Source organism: Triplophysa rosa, linkage group LG5 (assembly GCF_024868665.1).
Source record: "Triplophysa rosa linkage group LG5, Trosa_1v2, whole genome shotgun sequence".
Lineage (NCBI taxonomy): Eukaryota > Metazoa > Chordata > Actinopteri > Cypriniformes > Nemacheilidae > Triplophysa > Triplophysa rosa.
In genome coordinates, this window is record NC_079894.1 from 11,112,520 (window position 1) to 11,127,667 (window position 15,148).

The 15,148-nt window shown below is 40.6% G+C and overlaps 1 protein-coding gene across 1 annotated transcript in view; it reads left to right on the plus strand.

Annotated features, from left to right (window-relative positions):
* Nucleotides 1–14,081, plus strand: part of kifap3b (kinesin-associated protein 3b) — a 25,111-nt gene extending 11,030 nt beyond the window's left edge. Inside the window, exons 12-20 of the mRNA XM_057333317.1 lie at nucleotides 1,551–1,659; nucleotides 1,774–1,886; nucleotides 1,969–2,134; nucleotides 2,459–2,584; nucleotides 4,173–4,271; nucleotides 5,065–5,150; nucleotides 9,282–9,447; nucleotides 9,845–9,926; nucleotides 13,967–14,081. Of these exons, the coding sequence (XP_057189300.1) occupies nucleotides 1,551–1,659; nucleotides 1,774–1,886; nucleotides 1,969–2,134; nucleotides 2,459–2,584; nucleotides 4,173–4,271; nucleotides 5,065–5,150; nucleotides 9,282–9,447; nucleotides 9,845–9,926; nucleotides 13,967–14,039 (1,020 nt within the window). The 3' untranslated portion in view covers nucleotides 14,040–14,081. The remainder of the gene's footprint in view (nucleotides 1–1,550; nucleotides 1,660–1,773; nucleotides 1,887–1,968; nucleotides 2,135–2,458; nucleotides 2,585–4,172; nucleotides 4,272–5,064; nucleotides 5,151–9,281; nucleotides 9,448–9,844; nucleotides 9,927–13,966) is intronic.
* The last annotated feature ends 1,067 nt before the right edge of the window (nucleotides 14,082–15,148 follow it).

Consider the following 15,148-nt stretch of genomic DNA (forward strand, 5'->3'; position numbering starts at 1 on the left):
TTTCTTTCTTTCTTTCTTTCTTTCTTTCTTTCTTTCTTTCTTTCTGTCTTTCTTTCTTTCTGTCTTTCGTTCGTTCGTTCGTTCTTTCTTTCTTTCTTTCTTTCTTTCTTTCGTTCTTTCTTTCCTTCCTTCCTTCCTTCCTTCTTTCTTTCTTCCTTTTTTTCTTTCTTTCTTTTTTGTTACTTTCCTTTTCTTTCTCTCTCTCTCTTACCTTTCTTTCTTACCTTCTTACTTTTCTTTCTCACTGTCTTTCCTTATTACTTTCCAACTTTTGTTCTTTTTTCTTTCTTTCTTTCTTTCTCTTTTTCTTTCTTTCTTACCTTTTTACTTTTCTTTCGTGCTATCTTTCTTTATTACTTTCTTACTTTTGTTCTTTCTTTCTTCCGCTTGCATGCTTCCTATTTCAGAATGCTGACAGAAAGAAAAATGTTTAGGTTAGTCAGAATTGTGGATAAGTATAAGTGTGCAATGTTATGTACAGTAAAACAAAATGGAATAGAGTCTCATTCACGTTAGAGACTCCCCTCAGTCCTCATCAATATCTAAAGTCTGGCTCTCCATTTCTGTCTGGTTCTGGTGTTCTCCACCACTGGACCCTTTTCAGTGAGGGAAGGATTTACATCAAACAGCCTCACTGTTTTAAGTTCTGAACTGGCGAAGAGAAGCCCGGCATCAGATCCATTTTTCTGCCACAAACCGATCTTGCTGTAATTACTCAAAGCTGTGAGTGTGTGTAGAAAATGCTCGGAGGGCTTATGGAGCTATGAAACCATGGTTGGGTGGGTGGAGGGTGGGTAGGACACTGGGGTATGAGGTAAGGCCTCTCTTTGCTGGTAAATAGGAGCAAGCAGGTGCCAGTGTGTCTAGACTGCGTGATTTGGAGGCCCAAGACCAGGTTATGTGATACTCAATATGGGAGAGGCCTGATTGCAGACTGCTGCCTCTTCACAGGCCTGCCTCGATCCTGACTCGTCTGTTTGTGCCTTCCTGTTTAACATCCAATCAGCCCACACCGCTGCCATCCCCGTGGAGCCCATGGAGCTCCTCTCGTGGCCTCCTCCTTTTCTTCTACCGCTCTCCTGCTCATCTCATCTTCACCCACAGGCTCTCAATCAATTTTCTGCTGGGCAGTTATCTACTTAAGATGGGCCTTCCAAGTCCTTTTGCTGGTCTGTTATCAGTCGCAGGGTCAAATTGATTGAAGTAGACTTTGGGAAATTGTCTCAATTTCTGGCTTTAAAATTAAAAAACAATGGCAATCTGTTCCCGACCACTGACAGCACTAATATTTCTCACTGTCAGTAACTTTCCTTTCTCTGGGTATTGCATGATAGTCCACATGCAAAATGTTCTTTTTTGTTTTCTTTTGTTCTTCAATGACCCATTGTGTCGTCTTGCATTGACGCATTCCTTGTGTGTGTGTATTTATCTCATCCAAGCATTAAATAGCGAATATGTTAATAGCGAAATTAAATCGACAATGTGCTCATGTATGCTGCATTGTATGTTGACACTCCATTGTCTTTGTTTCCTGTGTTTTGTGTGATCAGCTGATGCAGATGCTGTTTGAACACGGTGAGGAGAGAATCGACACCGAGCTCATCTCCTTCTGCATCAACCTGGCCGCCAACAAGAGGAATGCTCAGATCATCTGCGAGGGTTTGTGTCTTCTTTCTTCTAGAATGAAACACAAGGCACACGTGAATGATGAGATATGATGTATGTTACAGCATACTGTTGCATACTTTTCTATAATCTGCATTTGCTCGACAGGAAACGGTTTGAAGATGCTGATGAAGAGAGCGCTCAGACTGAAGGACCCGTTGCTGATGAAGATGATAAGGAACATCTCGCAGCACGACGGCCACTTAAAACAGCTGTTCATTGTAAATGCCATTCCTCTAGAAGTCACAAGGTGCGCATAGTCAACACATGAAACATCTATGTTTGGTGTCATTTGTATTCCAGGATTTTGTGGGTGACCTGGCAGCTCAGATCAAGCAGGAGGGTGATGAGGAGTTTGTTATTGAGTGTTTGGGTACAATGGCAAATCTTACCATCGCTGACCTGGACTGGGAACTCCTGTTGAAAGAGTACAACCTGGTGCCCTACCTCAAAGATCACCTCAAACCCGGTAAAGCTAACATGCATCTGGTAATGTTTTCTAGTCTTTTCTAGTCCATTTGAAATGGTAAAATAATGCAAGCTTTATTACATACAACAGTGTTTATACTGTCGGTAATTGATGTATAACATGTCTGTGGTCAGGGTGAGTACATTGCATCGTGAGATGGAGCTGTACACAGTAAAGCAAGCATGCTCGCTTTGTGGACAAAGATTTGTGTACACAGTAATGTACAGTTTGCCTCATATGTCCTGCATTCTTTGTACGAGTGGTATGATGGTATAATCTTTTCTATTACACTCATTTAGATTTGACCTGTGATCTGTGTTTCAGGCTCAGCAGAGGATGATCTGATTCTGGAGGTGGTGATCATGATTGGTACGGTGTCCATGGATGACTCGTGTGCCGTCATGCTCGCTAAGTCCGGCATCATTCCTGCTCTCATTGAGCTGCTCAATGGTAAATTCCCAGCCAAAACGAGCTTATTTGTTAGCATTGAAACCAAATGATAGAACTAGAAGTGAATGGTTTGAAAGGATTATCTTAATTTTTAGTTCCCTATGAAGAAATCTGGTTTTATTTAGCGTTAAACCAAATTACATCTGTAGAGTAAACAGAGACAACTATAAGTCAGCCGTTTGTAGATTGATTGACACGAAACGTCAAAATACTTTTTGCAGTTGATGATGCTAGCGGTTCAGAAATCACACACTTTAGTCAGCGGAATAATCAGGTTTTGACTTCCACTTTTATTTGCACAAATCACAACAGATGCATTGCGTGTCTGTAGGCACTCAGATACCAGATCTCAATTTGGCATGTTTTGTCTTTCATAATGTTGAAGCGAGATTGGAAGAGTTTATTTAGACTAAACTAATATTAAATTAGAATAAATTAGAATAAACAAACAGGCCAGGGCTGAGTGGGACATGGAGGGCTGCTTCTTGCTTTCTGGATTACATGCTGAAAAGTGACAGTGTGTTCAGGAACAGGAAAGCACCACTCTCACGGTATGCATGAGATTTGCGAGTTCTGCTCAGTGTGAGCCCTCATATCAATAATTGTCGGTTGGCAGAACCTTTCCTTTGCCTTGTAAAGAACGAATTGTGAAAATGAAAGGAATCAAGATTGTGAAGGGATGCTAGGATGGAGACTAGGCAACTAGGCTGGTCACAATACCAAAACATTAAGGAGTTAAATAGTGCTTGATACTGACAATACTTTTTTTACTTAAAGTAAAATTTTCTTGGTACTGAATTACACAGTTCCCTTTCACCAAGAAAAAACAACAGTCTTAGTTACATGACATTCAACAACTGAAATGATTTTGCACTGATGCCATTTTATACTTTACACATTTGATCCTGATACAAATGTAAAAACAAATCCGAAGTTTGTTTTCCTCATTATGTCACAACATCAAATCGAGATGCTTGGGTATTGTATTGTTTATGCCGTTTTTCCTCATCACTTCTATTTGTATTCTCGTTCATTGGTTTTCTTTCATCGGAAGGCGTTGACGGGTCCTCTGTGATGTTATTTGTAGCTTATACAAAGCTTGTCCAGTTTCTTGCTGTAGCAGTATTCAGTTTCTGGTCCCACGGTGCAGCTAGACTCCTTTGCTGTCATTCTTCTGGAGGAATTTCATTCCCGGGGGAAGAGATTAAACTGAGCCAGATCAAAATTGAAATCTCTTATTAAAGTTTGGAGGGGCAACTACAACCACACATCTCTCCGTAGGAGCTTTCTGTATCGTTTCACAAGAAAAGTTGATACTTTTGCCAAATGGTGGCTTCTCACGAGAGCATTCATACATAAACATGATCCACTGGAGGAGGTTCTGAATGTCAACTTGTATGACCAGGCAGCAGCCGATACGAGTGTGCTTAAAGGAGTGTGTGTAGTTTGCCATATTACATTTCAGCATGATACGGAACCAATTATGCCTTCATCTAATGATACATCCAGTTCTTCATTTGAGGCAAGATGTTAATGGCGGGCTGATGTAAACGTAATGTCTTTTTACTTGTGTTTGTTCTGTTACCAGCCCAGCAGGAAGACGATGAATTTGTGTGTCAGATCATCTACGTCTTCTACCAGATGGTCTTCCACCAGGCCACCAGAGATGTCATCATTAAAGACACACGTATCCTTATTAAAATCAATAGTTTTTCTGTGTATTGGGAACTTATTTAGTGCCTTTGTAAGGGTTTTCTAGCCTGTCTCATTGGTGCAAATTTTGAGTTCTTTACTCCAGATGCATTTGTGAGAGAGTAGACAACAGGTTCAACCTCACTGAGATGATGTTAAGAGTCAAGACCAGACCACTTAAGAACTAGACCTAGACTAGACCTAGGCACTGATTGATAAATCCTTAGCAAAGCTATGTTAATGTGGTTTTAAGACATCTTAAGAAGCACAACATCAAACTTCCAGCACTGCTGGTATTGAATATAAGAAAACAGTAACTTTAGAAGTATGCCTGTCAACTAAAAAAAATATATTTAACATTGACATGATATGCTGGTTAATTTCATTAATTTCATTGATTGATATTCGCTGATATTACAAGACCCCAGTCATATTGAATGGTGTTATTGTTATAGATGAGTAACGTCACTTATTTATAATAAAGTCTACTAAATTAATTACAATGTCAGCCTTAAATTGAATGTTTTGCTGGTACAGTACATATGTTGTTGCTTTCTTTCTTTTCCACATTCACGGTAATAATAATCTTAAAATAATTCCACATCTGAAAGTACGATATTACATTTACATTACAATTCTGCTTTTGCGGTGCTTTGAATCTATACATGTCTTTTATCAGTATCCGCTGGGATCGAATCCATAGCGCTGAAAAGTGCAGTGCTTTACCAATTGAGCGACAGGAAATATATTATAAGGCTTTAATTGTCAAATTCTTAACTGTCCCAAAGAGGCCCCTGCTTACCTCATCGACCTCATGCACGACAAAAACACGGAAATCCGGAAGGTTTGTGACAACACTCTGGACATTATCGCCGTAAGTACTCTCACACAACTTATGCTATACATATGCGCTCAAATGAGAGTAGAAGACTTGCATGTGTGTGTGCTTTCACTCCAAGCTGACCATGTGTGTTTACAACAGTGCCAGTAAAGTCTCTGCAGCTTAATGCCCACTCCTTGACATTCGATATCAGTAATTGGCGGTGAACTCTGAGAGCCAGGTTTGTTTGGGGAAGTGTTTCATTCACTTTATTAGGCGGCTTGTTAAGCTTCGGCCACATGAAAGGGTGTGTGTGGGATCTGGTTTGTATCTGTGGTGACAGAGAAAGAGCAGATGGATAGCTTTGCTGCAACATGCTGACGTGTTTGAACCGAGTCTTGACAACGGTATCAAGCACGCAGATTTAAGTTTTCACGCAATTGCTCGTGAAATTACAGCACGGGATTGCTGATTTCTCCAGTGTGAATGATTCCATTGGTTTGTGCATTTAAGAACGCGCACAGTTGGCTTAGTAGGTTAGCCGCGGTGCGAGTGTGGGTGTTTGTGTGCAAATTTACACTCCCACCAGCCCTTTGGGTTTTGCATCAGGCTTTTTGCCCCGGGCTCCCGCGCAGTTCTGCGCTGCTGTCCACATGATGAATGGACAGAGCAGAGAAAAGAGAAACATGGCTTATTTACTCAGGTTCTACCACAGGGGGCCTCCTCTGATTAATCCATATTTTCATTCAGCGGAGCGGGCGGCGGCAGGACGCCTCAGCGGGCCCGGGTTGTGGCTAGAAGGGATACAGCTACCTCCACTGGGCATGCACACTTCAATACCGCATCATTTTTGTCACGCTGACACTTAATTACTATTGTTTTATTATTATAAGGTTAGGTTTAGGGTTGGGGTAGGTGTAGGCGTTAGCTAATGTAATTTATTGTAATTTTATGGCAAGATTTTGCATCACTTCCGGCCGTAGCTATATCCCTTCAAGCCACAACCCCAGGACAGAGAGCTGGCCTTCAGCCCTGAGCTCAGGCAGGTCCCTCCTTCACCGGCACTTATGCCACACAAACACAATGAACCTGGCTGAGATGCTTCAACTAACATATTTTCCCAGAATCTTTATTTATAGTGGTGTACATCTGTTTTTCAGCTGTTTCATGAGAGAGACAGATGTATGTTCTTAAAACCTTAATTACTGAAGAATTGGAAAATCTGTTTTTTTATTTAAAGAGGTAGTTTACACACACACACAAAAAAAGTTTATATACAGGATCTCACAGAAGTGAGTACACCCCTCACATTTTTGTAAATATTTGATTATATCTTTTCACGTGACAACACTGAAGAAATGACACTTCAATGTAAAGTAGTGAGTGTACAGCTTGTATAACAGTGTAAATTTGCTGTCCCCTCAAAATAACTCAACACACAGCCATTAATGTCTAAACCGCTGGCAACAAAAGTGAGTACACCCCTAAGTGAAAATGTCCAAATTGGGCCCAAAGTGTCAATATTTTGTGTGGCCACCATTATTTTCCAGCACTGCCTTAAGCCTCTTGGCCATGGAGTTCACCAGAGCTTCACAGGTTGCCACTGGAGTCTTCTTCCACTCCTCCATGACGGCATCACGGAGCTGGTGGATAGAGATGTCCATCACCTTTACCCTCAGCTTCTTTTGGGGTCGTTATCATGTTGGAATACTGCCCAGTCTCCGAAGGGAGGGGATTATGCTCTGCTTCAGTATGTCACAGTACATGTTGGCATTCATGGTTCCCTCAAAGAACTATAGCTCCCGGTGCCGGCAGCACTCATGCAGCCCCAGACCATGACACTCCCACCACCATGCTTGACTGTAGGCAAGACACACTTGTCTTTGTACTCCTCTCACCTGGTCGCTGCCACACACACTTGACACCATCTGAACCAAATAAGTTTATCTTGGTCTCATCAGACCACAGGACATGGTTCCAGTAATTAATGTCCTTAGTCTGCTTGTCTTCAGCAAACTGTTTGCGGGCTTTCTTGTGCATCATATTTAGAAGAGGCTGTCCTGTGATGACAGCCATGCAGACCAATTTGATGCAGTGTGCGGCGTATGGTCCGAGCACTGACAGGCTGACCCCCCACCCCTTCAACCTCTGCAGCAATGCTGGCAGCACTCATACGTCTATTTCCCAAAGACAACCTCTGGATATGACGCTGAGCACGAGCACACAACTTCTTTGGTCGACCATGGCGAGGCCTGTTCCGAGTGGAACCTGTCCAGTTAAACCGCTGTATGGTCTTGGCCATAGGGCTGTCACGATTATTAAATTTGATTGACGATTAATTGTCTAATAAATCATTGCGATTATGGTGATTAATTGTCTGTTTTAGGGCTTTGGCGATTATGGCGATTAATTGTCTGTTTTTGAGCTTTGACATTTAATTCTCATTCATTTTTGATTCAGCGATTGAAACGACCATATTGTTCTGAATACAAGACTATGTTTTTTTCTTGGAAATACATCGGAAAAAATTGGGTCATCATATATTTAAGGTTTAGGCTTTTACCTGTCAATAATACAACCACCAAATACTTGTAAATGAAGTAAATTGATCAGGTGTGAATTGAAGCCTCCATTAAAATGCCATCAGTCATAGAAAAGCTTCTAGTCTGTTTTTTTCTCACTTGCAAGACTACAGTAAAATTTTACCTGTGTGTTAATGAAATTTTGATAGACTGGTTTTCACACTGAGATTTGCTTAAATAATATTAAATTGTACTGCAGGTAATTTGTATATGTTTTAGTTTTTTTAAGTGATTGTGTTGTGGTGGTACATTTTACAAGTATTACCATGCTTTAGTAACAATATATACACTAAAATATGCAATATGCAGATGCACTACAGCTCCCCCTAGTGTCTTCTATAGAGATGTGCAATAATTGCGATGATCCGAAATCATCGCGATGAGGTCAAACAATCGCAATGAGACGATTATTTAATAATCGTGACAGCCCTACTTGGCCACTGTGCTGCAGCTCAGTTTCAGGGTCTTGGCAATGTTCTTATAGCCCAGGCCATCTTTATGTAGATAACAATTCCTTTTTTCATCAAATTTACACTGTTATACAAGCTGTACACTCACTACTTTACATGGTAGTAAAGTGTCATTTCTTCAGTGTTGTCACATGAAAAGACATAATAAAATATTTACAAAAATGTGAGGGGTGTACTCACTTCTGTGAGATACTGTATGACTCTTTGTTCTGTGGAACACAACCGAAGATATTTTGAGAAATGTCTCTTTGGTTTTGTGTGCATGTAATGGAAGTCAATAGGGTCCAATATCGTTTGGTTACCAACATTCTTCAAAATATCTTCTTTAGTGTTGCGTAGAAGAAAAAAATCATATAGATTTGGAATTGCACGAGGATGGGTAAATGATGGCAGAATTTTCATTTTGGGGTGAACTATCCCTTTAAGAAGTGCTTATGTACAGACTATTTTCTCAGTTAATTTTGTCATCATTATTATGTCTGTTACGTTTAACTGATTGAGTTTTCTTGAATATAATTCATATTTATTTATTTAATTACATTTCTTTGCACAAAAGTAACTCATGGTTTCCAGGGCAAGGGCAAGATAGATGGAGACAGATTAAGAGAGAGAGGCTGACAGACTAGACAAACTTTGCCAAACATCTCGCCAAAAGTGCAAACTGGGCAGAAAACTTGCGTCTGTGGGTGACGTGTGTCTGCTTGTGGCTCTCCACCCAACCTGTGGGCTCTGCACCTTTAATCACTGGATTAAACCAGAGCTCTGTTTCTGTATGGCACCATCAGCAGCCACAGCCTATGGGGAAAACCCTGTTCAGACAGAAGTCCTCATTGTGGGTTGAAATATATCTGATGAGAGGCTGCAGCGGAGGGTCCGGACGCGTTAGACGGCGGCGGATGTCTCGCACGTTGAAACGACCGGTTAATGGTGGATTGCCAGGAGTGACAGTGTTTGGACCTCCACACTAAAGTAGACCTGGCACTGACGTGCAGCGCAATAGCGCTGTTTTGACAACTTGCGAATGTATGAATTTGCACAGCTGTGTGGTACGATTTAGGTTTGAAGGGAGTAACGTATATCACGAATAAAAATGAATGTCTGCATTTATGTGTGTTTGTATGTGTTCTGTAAAGGAGTATGATGAAGAGTGGGGCAAGAAGATCCAGAACGAAAAGTTTCGCTGGCACAACTCTCAGTGGCTGGAGATGGTTGAGAGCCGACAGATGGAGGACACGGAGCCCTACCTGTACGGCGACGACCCTGACGACCTGGATCAGCCCGATCTTTTCTACAGCACGGGTTCGTGACCATACCACCTCACCAGATGCACACAAAACCGCACGCATGCAATCTTCTCGTAGGGTAATCTCTGAAGAACCGGCCTAAAACCACAGAAGACAGCCAATGTTTTCTTGTCTGCTAACATGAGTTGATTGGCATCCTGTGCAACAACTTGACAGTTATTGAAAGCTAAAACCTTCAATTTAGATTTGTCCAATTTTCCACCCGAGCTGTGATGCTGTATTTTGGCCTGATTGCTTGTTGAGTTGAGGTGTCATCAAAGGCTCGTCATAGCGAGAGGTTGTCAAGAAGATAAATGAGAATGGCTGCTGAGAGGAAGTGGCTCTGCTGGGCCGCTGTCTCATACGTTTGTTTGTTCTGTATAAGCTGTGTCTACGTGTGTGTGTTGCTACAGACGGTATGATGCCCCCTGAGCCAGGCCTCAGTCCAGACTTCTACAACCAGTTTCACGCTCAGAACGGAGACTTCAACAGCTGGTGAGTGAACCCGTGTAACCCTCATTAGCTCTTGAATTGGCTTCGCCTACTAATTGCACATTCAAAATAATAAGCATTTTACTGTATTTTTGTAATTTATTATCTCAGATTTTGTGCATTCATTATGTAAGGCTGATAAAGATAAGTACAATGTCAATTTAAAGACCCCCACTGAACCACGAATGGCATTGCTTAAAGGGACATCTGTCATCATTTAATCACCCTCAGACTGTTTCAGACTTGTATAAATGTTGTTGTTCTGCTGAACATAAAGCATAGCAAAACAGTTCTGGGGCACTATTGACTATCATGATAGGGAAAAATACTATACGAGTCAGTGGTGCCCAAAAACGAGTTGGTTTCCCGCATTCTTCGAAATAGCTTCTGTTCAACAGAGCAAAGACATTTATAGAACTTGAGCGTGAATAAATGATTACAGAATTTTCATATTTGGATGAACTATCCCTTTTGACATTAAGGATTTTTTTCCATTTTGGAAAATGAAAAATGGCTTTGTTCTGAAGTTTACATATTACTGGCCATTTTCACATCATCCGTGCACACTATGCTTTCAGAATGTGAAATTTTACACAGGGCCCTTTTTACAAGTAAATTTCTTTTATTATTTTAAAGCTGTATTGCACAAAATGAAACCGTTCCCTATTATTTCCTCCAACTGAAAAGGTCACACTGTGATGTATCTATCTTCTAAATGGTCTCATGTTGTCACATGATACGAATTTGACCAGATTTGCCCATTAGAACACAGCGAAATGCAGCGATTTTTTTTTTGCATGAGCTTTTGTTTCCGCTCTGCTGCATTCGCATGTGTATAAATGCAAGTCGAGGGAATAGTAAAATGTTTTAATTATGTTAGACCAAAGTTAGTCCTTCCACTTTATTAAGTTGCATTTTATTGAAATGTCCTTTTTGGTATTGAAAATCATATTTTCACCATTAAAACATAGCATTTTAGACTCATTTGAGACTAGAGAGGTGAACGCAGCTGTTCAGCCGAGTTACAGGCAAAACGACTCTGTCTTAGCTTCTCAGTGGCACTCGTACTGCCCCGAAAATAAACATACCTTTCAAGTCCCACGCAGGCAAATATATTGTGCACATTCCTACAACCACGCACATACATACAGATGAAATCGCATTTCACCTCTCCATCCAGTTTAGTCATCGTGTTGGCTCTCCTTGAGGAAATGGATCCATGGCTTGTGTTTGATATGTGGGTCTGATAGTCACGTAGTCTAAACCTTTGCTGATTGTACATGCTTGATGAGAGAGCTATCACTAGACTTGTTTATTATAATCTGTGTACTTTGTACAGAGAATGCGCTCGGCCTGTTTGTTTTAGCTGGGTGAGGATTTGGGCACTTTGCGGACTGACGAGTCCCGCCAGCCTGTCATGTGGGTGAGGATAGGGGCGTGGGTCCAGATGGAGGGGCGAGCGCTGTGGCGGCTCTTTGTAAAGCGATACAATTCAAATATACACCGAGGGTTGGGGGGCAAGGTTAGGGTCCCGGGATGAATGGTTTAATTTGAGTGGGCAGCTCTGAGTGACAGAGGTTACCATAATAATCAAATTGAGTCCCGGTCTTTACTTAAGATGATGTGAAACGATGTGTGCGAACGCGGGCCTTTTGGAGTGGTGAGACTTTGCGTGCCAACCTAAGACAAGTATTTGATTAACTTGAGTAATCCAGCGAGGTTTCCGTGGATGTTGTTTGAACTCGCACAAGTGAGACTGAGAATGAAGACAGATGAGTTGAGGTGTTGAATCTGCTAAATCTGGTCAATTCGAGACACCAACGGCCCAGAGGAAACCTTGCTCTGCGTGCATGTCTTTTCGTGTGCGCATCGCACTCGCATCAGATAAATACGCCTTTATTTAAGCCACATGGGGCCGTCGCTAAAGCCTCGGGGAGAATAACACAGGAGGAAAATGGAAAACTGCGACGTGGAGACACAATCAGGCAAAGAAAGAAAAAAGGGGGGTGTTGTTGAGCCGAGATAGGGCCACGTAACCAGAGAAGTGACAGGAATAGAAGATCAAAGCAAAGGCTGGAGAACAACTTGAAGAAAAAATGTGAAGAAACGTCCTTTTATAAAAGCGCCGAGACCCGTTTCCTGTGCAAACACTCTTCTGAGCTATGAAACAATGTCTGGTTAAAAGGGGCCTTTTTTTACGGGCACCCTTGGTCATATCCCCCACGCGCCCCCCAGCATGTCAGGGCCGACCTGACTCGCTATGAGCTGTCAATCTCACCTCCACTCAGCTTTTATTGCTCTGTTTTGAAGCCCTGTGGAGGAAGAGGTGACAGACTGGCTCATAATTGGACAGGAATGCGCTCGCTACGGATCGCCAGACAGGTCGCCTTGCTCTGGAGTACCACAGGATGTAAAATGATGAGAAATTTCTTGGGGTCTTATGGTACAAGACCAATGGTGTTGAAGAATCGGTTTTGAGAATTTTTGGGGCGGTCGGAAAATGATCTTTAAGTATTGTAGTAAAGTTGAATTCTTTTTAGTATACAATTTATAGAGTTTTCATATGTGAAATGCTTATATTTTGGAATAGAAATGAGTTTGGAATACAGTGATAGAGAATCATTTTAGTCAATACTTTCGGTTGAAATAAATTCATATTAAGATAACACTTGAGTTTGTTTTGCCTTTCTGCGTTTCATTAAGTGACGCTAATGTGAAGAAATGAAGCCGCTCATACAGTAAGTCGCAGCTATAAATTCTCACAGCAATAAACAGGGTTTTCTCAAGATTATACAGGGTTCTGAAAGCATGTATTTCAATCTAGAGAATTTAGTGCACACCTGGGAAGAAAGGGTAAGAGCGGAGGGAATGTTCACCTACACTTTCTGTGGAGTTGAAGACCCCCAAAGCACGAATCCCTCTTACGTGCTGCTCAGATTCAGCTTGACAGATCTGACAGGCCAATAGGAAAAAGACATATTTTAGACAGCGGAGCGTGTGAGAGTCAGGGTGCTAAGAAGGGCTTGCTGTATTTGATTACTGAAGGTCATATGAGGCTAAAAACAACACAATGTTATGTGGGCACACAGGGGCAAAGCAAACCGCTCGTACTTTTAAGGCCGTAGGCTTGAAGCGGTTGGTGCAGGGAAAAGAGAGTGAGAGAGCCAACAGCCAATTTGTGTCTTGAATCACAACATTTTCTTGAACGTTTGCACCTTGAAGGACTGAAATGTTTGTTGAGGGGAAATAATGATGTCATTTCACCTCTACTGTTTTAAGGAAATAATCACTGAAATGACCTGACCTAATACATGTTTCATTGTTAACATAGAGCTACTTTGTTTTGCTTCAGGCTTTTTGCTCTTTTTTGCTGTCATATTTACAGACTCCTGCTTTTTAAGTGAACATATTGTTGAGCACAGCCTAAATATTTTATACAATCATTTCTTTTTCTTTTGACATGATGTAGAAGTGGTCAGCGATTATAGGCAGAACATTGAGAGGACTCCACCCTTAGGCATTGAACTTGTTATGTACTGTGCGACATACATAATAGGATCTCTTAAAGGAACAGTTCACCCAAAAATGAAAGTTCTCTCATCATTTACGAGGGTGAGTAAACGATGACAGAATATTTGGGTGAACTGTCCATTTAAAGGACTATTTACATCATTTGTATTTACATCATTTGTCTTCATTACCTAAACAAGCATAATCATTTTAAATGCAGTTTATTGCTTAAAACATTCAGAAAATGTCAACCATACTGTAGTAATGTTAATATGGCTGTGAATATACTGTATCTTTCATAACAGAACCTTCGAACTTTGAGTTTTCATTTTATATGGGATGAAAATTTATACATCCCACCTCTGTGATTTTAGTTCTGTATATACTGTACTTAGTACATTCCTTACTATGCTCTATTCACCTAAACGCTCTCTAAACAGGATACTTAGATTACAACAACAAGTTGGTGACAGATTATAAAGATTATGAATTTAAGTCTTTCATTCTCACATTATTACAATCGCTTTTCTCAGCAATGGAGCCGATGGACGTCCTGCCACTGCCTACGGCTTTCGTCCGGACGAGCCGTTCTTCCAGGGGTACTGATCCACCAGACAAAGCTGCTGTGTTAACTCTGTCTCCTTGTTTCCTACAACTGCATTCTAATGTCCTAGCATGGGGAAAACATTCAAACACTGGTGCATTTAAATGAAGAGTCCCAGCGTGGTAAAATTTTATAACATTTATTAGCCAACATTACATGATGCTTAACAGATAAATATATATAGGAGGATAAATCCTGACATTTCTATTGGAAAGTGCTTCATTTGTGTGTTAAGCATTATGAAAACTGACTTTAGAACTGCACTCCAGTCACACAGGGTATAATTGTGCTGCATGCGCCGGTTACGTTTTAGTTTCAGAATAGCTGTTATTTTGTTTTTACTGGGAGTGCACTTTAGTAGTTCAATCTTTAAATTCACTACATTAATTCCAAACCAATTTAATCAGCACTGAAACATAATTGTATGACCAACTAACACTTACAGTATCCTATAAGAATTTGTGGGATGATGATCCCTTAGCTAGTGATCTTTTTTAATCTAGGTCTTATTTATCAAAAATTACATAATACCTTTTCTGATAAACTGGATTTAACTGCATATTCAACTTTTTAAAAATATGTTGCACTACTTGTCATGTACGTATAACAACACTGTGTTATGTACTTAAGTGTCTGTCGAGTATTATATGAGTGGGCATTACTCCTTAGAAATATTTATAAATTCATTACCTAAATATGTCCAGGATTTGTTATTGTGTTTGAGTATAAAAAGAAATGTTTAATTTCTAGAATTATTATGTAACTATGTTCCTGTATGTTGTCAGTGTGTATGTTGCTGGTTACGGTGTTGCCTGCCTGTATTCATTCGTTTTGATTGTTTTTTTTATAACAGTACTGTATATTTGTTCATTTTAATTTATCACAATGAAATTCAGGACGTCTCTGAATTTCCAGACACAAAAGGTGCTTCCTACGATGTCGCCCTTGCTGCTATGATGATCCTGTGAATTTGATTTAATGGAGGGAATTGTCCTTAACTGCAAATAGTAGAAATAAAAAATATGCACTGATGAACTTTTTATTTTGTAGCAAATTTATTTGACAGACTTTTAGTGATAAATGACTGTATTTTTTCGAAAGCTTAAATTGA